This window comes from Anabas testudineus, chromosome 2, assembly GCF_900324465.2.
Source record: "Anabas testudineus chromosome 2, fAnaTes1.2, whole genome shotgun sequence".
Lineage (NCBI taxonomy): Eukaryota > Metazoa > Chordata > Actinopteri > Anabantiformes > Anabantidae > Anabas > Anabas testudineus.
In genome coordinates this window covers 30303737-30319362 of record NC_046611.1, presented here as the reverse complement: position 1 = coordinate 30319362, position 15626 = coordinate 30303737, and the positions used below count along the sequence as shown (strand labels likewise).

The 15626-nt window shown below is 41.0% G+C and overlaps 1 protein-coding gene across 1 annotated transcript in view; it reads right to left on the bottom strand.

Annotated features, from left to right (window-relative positions):
• Positions 1–15626, bottom strand: part of LOC113164651 — a 66928-nt gene that overhangs the window by 28130 nt on the left and 23172 nt on the right. Inside the window, exons 4-5 of the mRNA XM_026364038.1 lie at positions 729–842; positions 100–186 (exon numbers count right to left, since the gene is read on the bottom strand). Of these exons, the coding sequence (XP_026219823.1) occupies positions 100–186; positions 729–842 (201 nt within the window). The remainder of the gene's footprint in view (positions 1–99; positions 187–728; positions 843–15626) is intronic.

The window sequence follows — 15626 nt, the reverse complement described above, 5'->3', positions numbered from 1 at the left end:
CACAGATTATGTGGATATCAAAAGTCAGTAAGATATTGTCATTAGTGTTCAAGTGTTGCAGAAAGAGAGGCCGTGTGAAGAAAATATTGCAAGCTATACCTGAAAAAGCTCCCATCAGGCCAGCATCCATCATTTGAGCAGGGCAGGTTTGAGAGCCCAGAGGATCTGAATAACCTGCCATGGAGGCTGGGAGGTGGGAGTGAAAGAACAAGAAAAACAATGGGGAAGAAAACAGTGGAAGAGTGACAAGGAGGAGAACGGATGGGTAGATGGATGTAGTGGAGAAAAAGAAAAGAAGCAATAAATGGAGTAGATGATGGTGGTTGGGCATGAAGTCATTAATAATAGAGGTTGAGACGGGCAACAAGGAAGGAGACAAAAGAAAAACAAACATCAATTAACTGTTTGTACATTTAAGAGCTCTGGTTTCACCCTGACAAAGTCTGAATCACTATACCGTGTGAAAAGACTAATCAAATTTAGTCTGACATTCATGTGTCTGTTTTTTATTAGCTGTCGTTATCTGTGTTCAAGTCTTAAGAGGTGATGACAGGGACCTTGTATTCGTCTACGTATTTGGCAAAAAAAGAAGAGAAATGACTCATTATTGTGTTACACTACGTAACAACACAATCTCACTAATGCTCTATCACAGAAGAAATAGACATTACAGTGAGAGGAAGCAACTAGGAAGTGTCACTTCAAACTGCTGTTCCTGGCATTCGTACCTGAGAAAAAGTCTGTAGCCGAGGCCTGCTTCTGGTCAAGTGAGTGTGGCCGTACCTCTCCTTGCGGCTCTGGGTATGACAATGATGTCTGTCCCCCCGAGGTCAATTTACAACCTGCAGTGACAACATGGACCACAGGACATCAGTTCCCCTTCCTCGCTGAACATCCCTAATTTAATGACACGTCTATTATCACGCTCGGCTGAACACAAATACACACACAAATTACTCATGCATAAAGCAGACAAGCAAACATACACAACAAATGTACATATAGTGGATTCTATTAAACACAATTCGCCCACATGGACCAGTATGAACACACGCATATACACTCGTATCCTCACCTGCCAAATTTCCTCTCAAAAGCAGAGATCTTTGTCCCATTCAACTCAACATTCAGTGTTTGCTATTTGCTGCTCACTGCCTCTGTCTCTGTCTCCACTGCAGCCTCAGCTGGCTCTGAGCTACTAACACTGTGAACCTGCAGTCACACACACACACACACACACAATTGCCACACAGTGACACACATACAATTGCCACACAGTGACACACACACACACACACACACACACACACACACACACACTAGAATGCAATCACAGTCGGGGAGTCTGGGTTTGGTGTGACGTCTCACTGTCTGTCTGGTTCAGGTCCTGGGCCTCGCCAGCTAGCGCCTCCCCTCCCTGGCAGAGTGCTCCCTCTCTCTCTACTCCTGCAGTCACCCTTTAACTCTTGCGTCTGTTTTCCAACTACAGGTCCAAAGTGGACTACACAGGCAAGATCCCCGACTGGCTGATTTAACATTGGCTGCTTGGGTGTGTGAGGTATGTAAGGAGGAAAAAGGGAGAGATGAATGGAAGAAAGAGAGAAAGGAAGATGGATAAACGTGAAGGCTGAGGAACTGAGTGAGGAGAGGAGTGGAGGAAAGAAGGAAGGAGGCACCAGTGGCAGTCCTCTCCCAGCAGCATCCACAGAGGGTGACAGTAAGGCAAACAGACAGGATGCCACCCAAAGTCACAAACGCTTCCATATATCAGACACACACAGGGGCCATGGTGGGGTGTGCATCGTCTGTCTCGACAAGGCGCACAAAACACTCCGTGGGCAGGGTCACCTATTGATTCAAAAACACGCAGCGCTACTCGTCCAAACTGTCGACATTTTCTGCCTGTCTTTGTGTCACTCTGCCTTTTAAACACAAATAGGGGGAAATAACATGAGACGTGCATAGGCACTGCTAATCCCCGAGGCTAAGGTGGACTAAACAAGCTAAATGTGCTGAGTGCTAAATGAGTGAAGCCAAAATGTTGCAGGAAAACAGGTGGATTTTACCGGTGCTGTGCTAAAGTCAGACTACGTAGCATTTAAAAGCCAGTCAGGAGCACTGATATGAAAATCAAGTGCCCCACATGTCGGCAAAATTATTCACCATATTAGCAGGCTTCTCTTAGAGAGCTAAGGGAAGATAATTTAGTGGCACTGAGAAGGATTATTTCAGTAGTTACGACACCATACTAGCACAAAGCATGACGTTACTGGCTGAGATATGAGAAAACTGAGTCAGTAGGCAAACACAAGCAGTCAGTATTTGGAATAGAGGGGCAATAGAGGAGCAAAAAATAAAAAACAAAGCTCTTCATTTCACTAATACATGAATCTTTAAAGGATAAAAACTGAGAAACTGATCATTTTACAGTGGTCTCTTGTTTCTTTTTAGAGCTGTAAGTCGAAAAAAGCCTAAAATGTCTTCGGTGGATGAGGGTGCATTGAGAGAATCTGGACCATTTTCAAAGTCTGGCTCAGTATTCTTCTGGTGACCAATAGTGAATGACTGAAAGTACCAAAGGCACTGTAAGGGACCAAGCAGCCAGTGGAAGAGGAAACACAGGTGGATTATCAAAAAAGTTTTATTTATCACAAAAACGTGAGAGGAATAATTACACAAAATATTTAAGAAATCTTAGGACCCATAAAAGAGGTCAACAAAAGAAACCACATATAACAAAATAGACTAGACAAACATAACTTCAACTGAATAAACAGACAAAACAAAAACCAACTGACCTCCCGAAAGGAACACACGAGGGAACATATATAATGGCTGATCAGACCATTTGACACACACAGAGGGGGTAACTACAAACAACTAGTACTAACAAAACCCCAAAGCCCACTAAACATAACAGTCAGTCTTTTCAGTTGTAAATAATTAAACAATTAATCAAAAGCAACTCCCTCAGCAAAGGACTAATATTAACATAGACCAACATAGTATACAATATGCCAACCTAAATCCCCCTCACAGGTGGTAGGCTATGGTTCAGTCCAATCTTCCTGTATAAAACAGGTCTGTATTCAGGGCCGCGTCCTTTGCCCTCGGCCTGAGAAGAGGACGAGCAGCAGCAGCAGCAGCAACAGCAACTAGCCTCGGCCACCTCTGCACTGGTAACTCAAAATAATATAAATTATCACATGCAAGAATTGTTAAACTTAGGATAACAGTACAGAAGATAACTACAAACAGAAACTAATGTACTGGCAAACAAACTAAATAAAGTATATTAAATTAAATTTGACTGTTGTCTTGCTTTACATTCTACGGGTATAAACTTAATCTTTCTAAATGTATAAACTGAATATGATGGTTAAGGTGTATAAATCCAAACCAATACATGAGGTTACCCATAGTTCACTTGTGTGGCAGCAAACGCAGCCATCACAGCCACAAAAACAACTCAAATTGAATCAAACCATAAATATAAATTAAGTCAATTTTATTTAATTTAAGCTAATTAAGACCTAAGGTTAATTTAAAAAATGATGAAGGATTTCTGCTTTACACACTCGAATGTGTTAATGTACCAGTGGTGAACTCCTCAGCTTGAGAGAGGTAGGGAGGTCAACTGTGATGCATCATATGTGAGTGTGTACTGTGTGTACCACCATAACATAATTGTTCCTAGTAGGTGAGTCAGTGCTTGAGAGAAGGCTTGTCACCAGTCATCATGACTACTTGACCTTTAACAAGTGTCTCCTTACAACCCAGAACAGATCCTTTGGCAGAAGATTTTCACATCAGGAGCACATACAGACACTTTATACTGACTGAAAACATTGCTGGTGCAAGACTTTCATCAAGTCAAAACAGGTGACCTTGGCCTCTAACAGGTAGTACTGCTAACGTGTGCTTTCTGCCACTACCAGCTAAAAACATGATCCTACATCTATTGTGAATTAAATGTTCAAATTATGTAAGAACTGCTGCTGCTGCTGCTGCTGACCTCACTATAAGGATAAAGTATTGTGAGACAGACTGGAGCAGCTATCTGTCTGACGGATGAACTTTAACATCTCACAGGGAATTCAAGGACACACACACACACACACAGCTACTCTGCTGTGGCTGCACTAATGTGGACAAACAATTGTGCAAGGACACACATACAGCAGTATGCAATGAAGCACACAGTAGCACATATAAAACAGACTGAACATCAGACAGACGAACACGAACATGCACAACATGATGGCAGACAGACAACGACAAAGTCAGACAATCTTAGTGGACAGTTGGCTGACCTGGCAGAATAAAATGGATAAATATAGCATAGAAAGAACGCACACTCTTGTGTTGGCTTAACCCTCTGGGGACCAGGGTATTATTGATTTTGACTACTTTTAATTAGTGCTTTATAATTCAGGTTTGTCATGTCAATGTTTGGTATAATTCTTCAGCACAATCTCTGTGTGTGTGATTTTACAGTTATTTCTTTGTTTTGACTGTATTAAACATTAAACCTAAGAAACACACAAGAAACATAACATTCTAATAGAAAAAGTACATTGTTCAATTTGCTTCTTCCAGCAACAGGAAATGACAGAGATACAGAGAAATGCTTTCTGGGTCCGTACTCTTTATTGCTATTTAATAGATGTGTGAAACATTTATCATAACTCCGGTCTTAGTTGGCCCATCAACACCATCTTTTAGTATGAAGTCCAAACTTTAGACACAAATTGAAGTCGAGGTTATACATGCTGCTGTCTTGCTGCTACTTCGCCTTAAATTGGTCACATGACTTGGATGTGCCGGCGCATCAGCGACCCCAGGGGGTTAATCCTACTCACGCATGGACAAGCTGAAGAAGTAGCACTGGAGCGATTTGAGGGTTGTTCTGAGGAAAGGCAGCAGATTTGGGAGCAGCAGTGGAGATGGTGCAGTGGTTACTGGGTGTGTGCTGCGATTGTAACATATAACATATGGCAACATCCCGGCCATGGGCCTGCAATTACACTCTCAATTCCAGTAACATGTTCACTAGCTGATTACACCTTGATGTTTGATAAAAGCATCAATGTTTGCTCACTTGAAATAGTGTGTTGAAGGGGATGATGATACTGAGACACACAAATCTGCTCGTGTAGCATCAGAATGCTACCACAGCACACACATATACTGATTTAGGAGTGGTAATATAGATGTGAAAGCCATTGTATGAAAGGACTGGGTCAGAAGTCAAGGCAAAACCCAATTCAACTCCACACTGCTACAACAAGACAGTGGCCCTGTCACTCATACACACACACACACAGACACACACACACACACACACACACACACACACACACACACACACACAGACACTGTACACACTAAAGGTCATTACCGATTACTTAGTGTAGCTCTGATTAGGTTGTATCTAAAGTAGATTTTTTAAGACTACACTTTTATTGTAGAGAATACAATAAAATCAGTGCTGCAGTGTTGCAGTGTCACTTAGTCCTAACGTTGACTAAATAAGTGGGACCTACATATGTGTGTCTCTCCATCCCATCTGCTTATCAAAGAGGATGAGAGCTGTGCCACTCTGAGACCAAATCCTACATCCATGCCTAGAATAACAACTTCCTCCTTCAACCCTAGAATTATTAAATTGGAGGGGTTTTCCCTGCACCCTGAAGAAATGAGGAAGTGGGAGAATCTTATCATCTTATCATCATTTCAATCTCATTGAGCTTTCCTTAAATTATTCAGTATTGAATGTGCCTAATGACCTGGGGACCACTGTCTGCTCAGAGCACATTATGCACACATACATCTGCACGAATGGCCACACAGTACAGCATCTCTTAACTTTTGTGTCCAAGCAGCAGGACTGCTGCACTGCATAACAATCTTCACTGCCTTCCCCGTCAACAGAGATTTTACTGCCTGTGAGGTTTCAGATAGATTACCAGTCAATCTATATAATAAGGACTAAAACACTTCACAGGAAGCATCAACAACACCCTTTACTAGAAGATCAATTTCGGAACATATTTCTACTTAAAAAATGTTACACACTGTAGCTTTTAGTGCAAAAGTGCTAAACTATTGTTGCACTGTTAGAATCAGTATTTTGTAAATATGTACCATCTTAATTTTTACATATTTTACAGGTAATTCTACTCCAGCTCAGTTATTTTTATCCTACATTCAGGTTGTGCTCTTAACTTTTGTGAGTGTGAGAGGCAGAGACCTTGAGAATTCAACTTATGGTTAAGCTTAAGGAACAGGTAGTATCACATCAATTAACCTAAGCCCAACAGCACAATATAGTTGATCTTAAACTGGACTTTACAGTACGATCACTACTCAGCTAAAGTCTGTGCTGGCCTATCCCAGCTTCTATTCCAGTCTTATGTTCTTAAGTTCATATGTTGGACAGCCAGAGGGCTAATCTCTGTCCTCCAGCTGACCTGGGCTCAGCGCGTCCCCCTGCCCCACTGTCCTCTCACAGAAGGGACAGATGAACCACTACAGGACCAGGAGCAATAACAAATGAGAACACTAATGGCTCAGAGTCAAAGCAGGATAACCTCTGTTATGTGGTAAACACTCAGTAAACCTCAATAAATATGATGGTTCTGAGAAGTACATGTTGTTGCAAGTGTAAATATATCAGCTTAAATATCAGTTGTCTTTCACCAGTTGGGTGCCCTCTCTTAATCCGTTTGATTCTATTAGAAGCCAGGTCATATGTCATATGATAAGCTTTCACATGAACATTATAAGTAACCACATCATACATTTAACTGAAGGAACAAATATTACAGAGGTTCTTTCTGAGAGTCTCAACAGAAATCATCTCATTTCAATGAATTATCATAGCAGCTTACTAGTATGTAAGCTTAATACCAAATCTGGCTGAGTTTCAGTGATTTCAGTCCTTAGTTCACCATGGCACCCTATGGTTTGTTTTACCCAAATGGTCTAATCTGGGATGAGCCAGTGGGGTAGACTGAAGTCCTGCAGCTGTCCTCCAGCTGACCCCAGTCTCCCCTTCCTCCTTTACTTCAGCCTCAGCTCCTCGAGCTGATACAGACACGATGAGGTGGCTGGGTTAGGGTCACTGCAGCACCACAGACACACAAGGACAGAGTTCTATTCTGTGGTGTGGACAAACATACTGAGTGTCCTCTATAAAGCTGGTTAAAATCTGAATGCCGAGGTTTTACTTTATAATTTATTTGTTTTTAAGAACTAAGTTCAGTCCTTGTCCTTGTAGCAGTTTGCAAACTGTAAACCAACTTTCCTCAGACTAAAGAAACTTCTTGGATGACTAATGAAACATTTTGACCATATGACCGTACCTACAGGAATGTCCAGAAGAAGAAGTCCAGTTGCCATGACTCATCTTCCAGTTATACTGTAAAATAAATACCAAAATACATAACCTAATAAAAAAAAAAGAAGAAAGGAACAGTACTTAGACAGCGTCTCTGAGGTAAAGCAGCGAGACATTCAAATGGTGTTAGCTCAGTCATAAATTAAGGGGTCTCTCCTTGTACTTACAGACCTCCTCAATCAATCAACAATCAGCCTCAGGGATGTATACAGGCTTCAGAGTTTCTGTGTGTAGGTTATTAGAGAAGATCAAAGCTTGACCTGGTTTTATTTAATCCAGACAGCAACTTAGCCAACGTTTCCAACTCCTGCTGCAGCTGTTGAACCATGTGGACTACACAAAATTAGATGATAAAACCCACATACATGGAATCCCAAATGTGTCTTTTGAGACAATACAAGGGGGAATTCTCTAGAATTCTTCTAGTGACATTCGAGCACTGATGTAGATGAATCAGGCAGAAGAAGTTGAAAAGTGCACACTGGCTGCTGTCATGGAGAAATCCAGATATATCCAGTAGTTAACACTGATTTGTTCAATGATATATGGAGATCTGTTGATTTGTCCATTGATGGCTGCTTCAACCAGCTGGAAAAGAGTCAACCAATCTGTGCTTTGTAGGCAGGAGAAAGATCTGTCCAGATTGGTAGGCGGCTATCTACTGTAGTTACTTCCATGAAAAACAGCAGCAGAACATTAGTGGGTGGATATGTCACCCTCTACTGTCTGATCAGAGCAAAATAAAGCAGATGCATTGAAAACAAAGAAAAGGGCAAATGTATCAAATCTATGTGCAAATGTACTAAAAAAAAACAACACAGTTTTGCAAGCATGACAGGGTTTTAGTGTCTTGTCCAAAGTCACTCTGGTCAATCAATCCTGTCTGTGAACGACAACTGAGCCACACATCGGTTTAGTGATTTAGTGATTGAGCTGATTGAGGTTTTTTTTTTTTGGTTCACATAACTCGATCAAATCTTTAGTCCTTGAGGGTGCAGTATTTATGTGTCAGTGTGAGGTACAGTATAGTCACTTAGGACAGTATTCAGACCCTTGTTTTGTTGCACACTTTATTGTATTTGAAATTTACCAACTGCATATACTGATAGAGTAAAAACATGTTCTTGCAAATGTATTAATAATCACAAATGGAATTAGTCTCAGACTGTAAAATCAGTACTTACTCTGGCAGCTATTGCAGCTTTGAGTCTTTTTGGGTAAGTCTCTTAAGACGTTGCTTAGCCAGATGTTATCCTAGCTGCATGCTGGTCATCGTTGTGCTAACTGTCACCCCACCTGACCCAGGTCTCCTGCTCTATGAAGGAGGTAGCCTTTAAGGAGTTTAGGATGGTATTGGCCAGTTACACAGAATTACTGTGATGATTTTAAAGTATGCTGAGAGGGAAGGAGACAAGGGTGCGCAAGGTGAGAAGTCAGGAGGCTAATGCTTTGATGGTATTAATTCAGTGTGAGAGGGTGATGTGCACTGACAGGATGTGAAAAGCAAGGTGCATTGGATGTGACATCTCTGTAATTCGTGTTTGTGTGTGTGTGTGTGTGTGTGTGTGTGTGTGTGTTTGTTTGTGTGTTTTGTGTTTCCAGAAGAAGAGGATGAATGAGAGGACCTGCAGGTATCTTCTACTAACACACACACACACACACACACACACACACACACACACACACACACACACACAGCTGCCTGTGAAACCCTATTTGTCTCTCCATCCTGGCTTCTTTTCTTTGAATCCTAGCCTATTATGCCATTGTATCTTCCACACCTCCTTGTCCTAGCCTGAAAACAAGGCTGTGCTTGTCTGGAAAGAGGAAAACAACACTGAGGCAATCCCTCAGAGGCTATTTTAATCCCAACCTAACTTTCTCTTGACCTTCCTCACATCAATGTGTGATAGTTTTTATTGGCAGGATTAAGGAGCTGAGCCGCAGCAAAGGATTTTCCGACTAACCTTGGTATTTTGTTTGATCATATTTGCATTCCAGCTGTCATGCTTTCAAGCACTCCTCACTGTCATGGATCTCAATTCATTCTACAGAGCAGGGGAAGGGGACTGCATTTAGCTGCCACCAGAGGGGATTGTGCAGTCAGTGCCTGACAAATCAACAGATGAAGTGAACAAGCATACACTTCAAAGTGCAGCAGAGAGGAGGAGAATCACTAGTTACCCATGTTGATGTTTCCTATCAAGAGCATTTCACATTTAAGGCTTAGAGGCAAGTCTGAAGCCTAACACACTCATACTATATTTTGACATGTGGCTAAAGAGGAAGACATTTGTTCAGGCACACACGCACACAATAACATAAGCACTGAGAGTCAAACACACACACACCTCTGCATGTGAGGAACAGCTCTGTCTACAGAGAAGACACCAGCGAGGGGGGAATTATAGGTTCTCTCCCAGCACGGGGATTTAAGCTGCGTCATGAATATTTATATTTAGGAGATTCATCCAACATTTCTACATTTCTAATCACTTCTCAGAAATAAAACTGGATGACAGAGAGAGTTTTTTTAATCATACAAAGACGCCAATATGCTACAAGATAGGAGTTACTGTGTTTCAATCAAATATGAAGATAAGACGCTGACATAACTAGGGTGAGTTTGACTTCTGGTGGTATGACATTTCAACAGGGATCATTCATTTTACAAACATCACAGTAGACCTTCAGCATTTTGTACTGTTGTAACATGAAAATTATTAATGGAATTAAACAGGCAGGATGCTGAAAGTCATTAAAGCATTTTGCAAAAGTGCAAAGTCTACAAGCAAGATTATGGCTCTGTAATACTGTGATATTCATTGTTAAGAACACAAAGTCTAAAGAAGTTGGGCTACTATGCACCAACTGCCCACCAGGTCACGTCAGTGTAAATGTGGGAAAACAGAGGCATGTCTCCAGGATTCACATAAATCCTGTAAGAGTGGATAAAGAAAGTTCAAGACACAAACAAGTTCTGTAGTGCTGCTAGCACAACATGGTCAGACTTAAACCCCAACACAGATGAGCAAAAGACAACACAGTGTTAAAGTGAAACAGTACGCCAGCCACATGGGTCTATTTTGGTTTTAGACAGGGATGAAGAAGCACGGCAGGACGAGAGGTGCTGATGGCGCATGGCTAGGTAGGAAGGCCGTGTTTGAGAAGAACGACTGTTAATTAAAAGGGTATCTGCTTATGCAACGCCAGCTTCCAATGATTTAGTTAGGGCAGGTCATGTGTATGTTTTAAGCACAGCTTTCTCTGTTTGCAGTGAAAAATACAGCAACATTTACCCAGTTATTGCTCTAACAAATATTTTCCATGTATTATATTATTTAGTCTTAGCCTGTATAATGTTTCATAAAAACCCATGCAACAGTCTGTCATCAGTTGATGATGTAAAATGATCCGAAGTAGGTCAGTAATGTATAAAGAAGATTGTCGTCCTGTTAAAACATAAGTCAGATGATGCACATCTTCTGTGTGTGTGCAGATGCAGATAAAGTACTGTACTAAGGTACGGGCTCTTGCATTATATATGTGTTATGTACACTGCTCAACTGTAAGTACTGTTGTCTTCATCACCCTCTTTTTAAGGAAATGTAGGACAGCTGTTCAGTGTGAGGCTGTAGTGTAGTGTGTAGTGCTGGAAGTGTGTGTGTACTGTAGAGTACACTTGTAGGGGCACGGGACGTCCCCCCACTAAAAAGCGTATCTGCTTATGTAGAGGAGCTAGTCAATTCATCTCCTCCTCTTTTTCTCCCTATATAACCCACATGGCAACTCTAGGTAAGTAGGACACGAAGTAGGACACGCTGCCCCATATAGTCTTAGACGCACAAAGACACACACACACACATGCTGACAGAGAGCATCACACGGGTCAGGGTGATCTCTAGAGGTTACGGTATAGTGGAGGGTAATGTATGAGCAATACAACTACTCATCTTGGATCTATGCTTGTGTGAGTCTACTCAACAAGGTCATAGTAAGTAGAGTACATTTAAAGGGGGCTCCAACTAAGAAATAGTTTAATTATTAAGTATTATGTTAATATTCTTTTCATTAAATATTTGGTTCACAAATGAGTAAATCTACTGTTCACTTACCAATTATTGTTTACCCAGGGATGTTTCGGTGAATGCAAGATGTAGCTAAGCCCTTGGCCAATATAATGCCCTTATATTCCTCAGCAAAGCTTTCATCAAACTTTTAAATAAATTCAGCAAATCATCCAAATAATTTAATAACCATTTCTACAAAACACTGGTACCTAAATCCTGAAAGCTACAGACAATACCACTGTGTCAATGTCCAATCACTTGGCAACACACTGACAAACAGCCTGTTTTGTTGTGTGGGGTGGTGGACTTGCTTCTTTGTGTGGATGATTTTAGTGCAGCTGAGCACAATGCAATGAGGTTTTATGAAAACTAGAGAAGATGCAGATACAGGCTCCGGTTGTGCTACCTCCGTCTCTCGTCTACTCCTAAACCATCCTGAGTTACAGCTCTTTCCAGCTATAAAATGCTTATAGCTACCAAATAACTTAAGAAAAGGCAAAACTACCTTTAATAACTTCTGTTTGTGTATTTTTAGTCCCCCCACAAAAAAAGTAACAAAGCCATATGTTTAGTAACCAAAGAGGCACATCTCTCAGCAATAGAGATACATTTTCCTTGCGGCACACACTAATCTCTAAGCTTTACGCTGTAAAAACCCACCGCCTTCAAAGGTTACAGCCAGTATGACTAAGCTTCCTATTTTCTGAGAAAGCTGCTAAGTTATAAGAATATCTGAAATAGGAAACAATACTGCAGAGAGCATAAAAGGCTGGAAGGGACAGAAATAGAAAGCAGCCGAGAGAAGGGAAACAAAGCAGCAGTCAGACATTAGATAGAAGGTTTAGTTCAGGTTGGTTAGAAGAAGCAAGAGAAACCCCAAGCCAGATAAGTGTGTTATATATCAGTTTATTAGCACAAGGTGCAGACAGACAACAAAGAGAGACACATCTATAAAAAAGACACTCTGGACTGTGACACAGGCTGAAACATCTTCTTAGCATTTAAACAAATCAAATTCACAGTACAGTATATCACACTATAGGGTGACAAATCTTAACACCAACCTCCAACCCCTAAAGAAACCTCCTTCAGGAGGTCTTCGGTCATCACTTCTGTCCATTTACAGCCATGATAACATCAGACGAGTTTCATAAAAGTTCAACTAAAAGGTGCCGTGGCAGATAAAGTAAGAAAACCTGCGGCAAACAGAGCAGGATGCTAGAACATAAATATGTTTTGGTAATGAGCCTATTTTAAGAATGAGGCCCAGCTACTCTTTACTCATTAGAGTTAGCTGCACTAGCCTGTTGCAAACAACACTTCAGTCATTTTTCAGTGAATTTGAGTGTTTGACTGAATTTACTGCTGCTGTAATAACAACATATATATATCATCAGTCACAGCTCATGAAAGTAAGGTAATAAAATCAGCAACAATATGAAATGTACAAGAAAAGATCTGAAACTTAAACTGAAACTGAACCACTCATCAAGAGTGAAACTGAACAAAATACAAATACAGAAAGAGCGGAGGGAGGCCTGCATTCTTCACATTAATGATTGTCCACTGAAGGTCTAACATTAGTATTAAACTCTCAAACCAAACTAGAAATACAACAGTGAAAATAGTGCAAAGGAGATGAAGAGGATCAAAAGCAAAAATGTAGGAAAAGGTGAACAAAGAGTTTCATTACAGGAGAAAAGACATAATAGAAAATACAAATAGTTCTCTGGAGGGCAAATATGTATACTTGTGTGTTTGTGTGCAAGCTGGTTTCTGGGTGTTGATGGATAAGGCCTGCAGCACTGGTAACTCATTCTGAAAGGTTTCAGACAGGACGACAAGGGCTGGCTGCTGGATGGTGTCTGTGCCTTAAAGTGTGTGTGTGTGTGTGTGTGTGTGTGTGTGTGTGTGTGTGTGTGGACATAAACAAACATTACATTTTTTTTAAAGGATAAGGCTGTGATTTCCATGTTTTTGTTATTGTCAACAGATCCCACACAGACTCAAACCAACAGTGAACTGTATCTGCTTTCCGCCAAGTTTGTGAATTCTGAACATGCTTTTAGCTTATTCGACTGCCAGTGTCCACTGTTGTCATAAAAAATGTGCGTAATGCGTTTTTATGCTTGCTTCTTGTGCTACAGAACATTTACAATGTCTGGGGACAGAGTCTAACACACAAGAAAAGATTGCTGGATTCAAAGAAGCGTGAGCCAGAGTCTTCACAAGAGCAATTTTAGTAGAGGTGATGCTGATGAGAGACAGATGTCAACAGTGTTGGACACAACGCATCAAGCATCCAAAACAGCGGAGACTAAGTCAGTCAGTATTCAGCGATGCCAATCAAGGCTGATATAACGAACGGGACATGGTGGAGCTTGAACGAGACCAGAGAGAAGTGGATGAACTTTGACCACCCAGGCTTCTCAGCATACAGTAGCTGAGGCCCGGGGCGCTAGTCAACTAGTTTATGTTGGACAAAAGGTACACTGACTGATGAGTCAGCAATCACTTCTTGATAATGACATAATTAGACTGGGATTGCATTATCACTTAAATGCAATGTACATATGTTGTAACTGTGCACAATAAACAAACAACAAATGATCACATTTAGAATTAGTCACTGAGTATGTTTAAGCTAGAAAACTAGTGTAGTAACCCACGTGTGCAGTTGGATCGGTGTAAAAAGTGGTGGTAGATATTAGCCTGAGAAGAAAAAAAAAGCTACAATAGCTACATGTTTTTGTGAAGAAGAAACACGTGAGACAGTGCAGCTGAGTGTTTCACTGATGTGTTCTTAACAGTTTTTGAACAACAACGAAGCTCTGACACTGACAAATAAGCCTACAGACATGTGAGGGACACAATTTATTGTTGGTATTAGACTCTTATGGGATTTGTAGAAAATAATAATAAAAAAAACACAGTGTCACCAACCTTATTATTTAAGACCAGATCAATTAGAGAACAAATAAAAATAAGAAAACATTTCATTGGACACATGGGAATATTGTTATTCTGCATCAAGAAAAACTTCAGACAAAAACAAAACAATCAAACTCAATTTCAGATGTGACTCTTTATGTATGTGCAGTTTGCCCAGCAGAGTGAATCACAGAGTGCCAGCACATTATTAGTAGGAACAGCGTGTGCTGAGGTCAGGACAGCATGGCGTGTCTGTGTGTGCAAATGTGCGTGTGCGAATGTTTAATGTGGTTTCCTGCCCACAACCTCAACTCAGACTTTCTCCATACTGGATCAAAGGAACCGCGGGTTGGGTTGAGATAGTGTGCATGACCATATGTGTGTGTGTAGGTTGCACAGGAAGAGGGAGGAGGTGCACAGAAGCAGAAGCACAGCTGACTGACAGTGGTGGAGACGGGTTCTAGTCCTCTGAAGCATTGGGATTGAAAACGGAGCAGGAGAAAAAAAATGAGAGCGAGAAGAGTGAGGTAGAGTAAAAGGATGATGAAGACAGCAGTATAGAAGAAGGGAAGAAGGAAAAAAAAGCACAAAATGCGTTCATTAAGAGAGAGAGAAGATTTAAGGTGGTTTGAAAGAAGGAGGAATAAAGATAAAATTAACGAATAAAACATTGAGGAGAGGAAGGGACAAGGGGAAAAAAAGAAGAAAGCAGGTTAGTAAAGCGATCACACAATCAGCTGCAACTCATCCAAAAACTGTCAAATTCATGACCAGCATGACAAAATCAACATGTACAGTTTCTTATTCTGAAGGTCATTTACCAGATATATTGGTGTTTGTCAAACATTTGGGAAGATACTCTACGCCATGCATTTGTCTTTACATGCCATGCAGAGGAATCATGCAGCATCCCAACACATACACATCTGCATTTGCTTTGTCAGGATTCAGCTTACGCTCTCAATTCTCTGACCCAGTTACTACTTATACCACCTGCGTCCTCTCCCTGGGGTCTGCCGGAATAACAATGATGAATGGAAGCAATGCACCTAGACAAGGACAGATGCTCTGTCGACTGAAGGTAGGTCCGCGAAATATATTTATATACATATCACATTTCACACTGTACTTTGGTGAAGCTCTGATTTAATTGCTGATGCGGTGTGGAAAATGACAGAGAGAGCAGCATCCATTCAACTGTTTTTCTTATTTGAGACATTTAA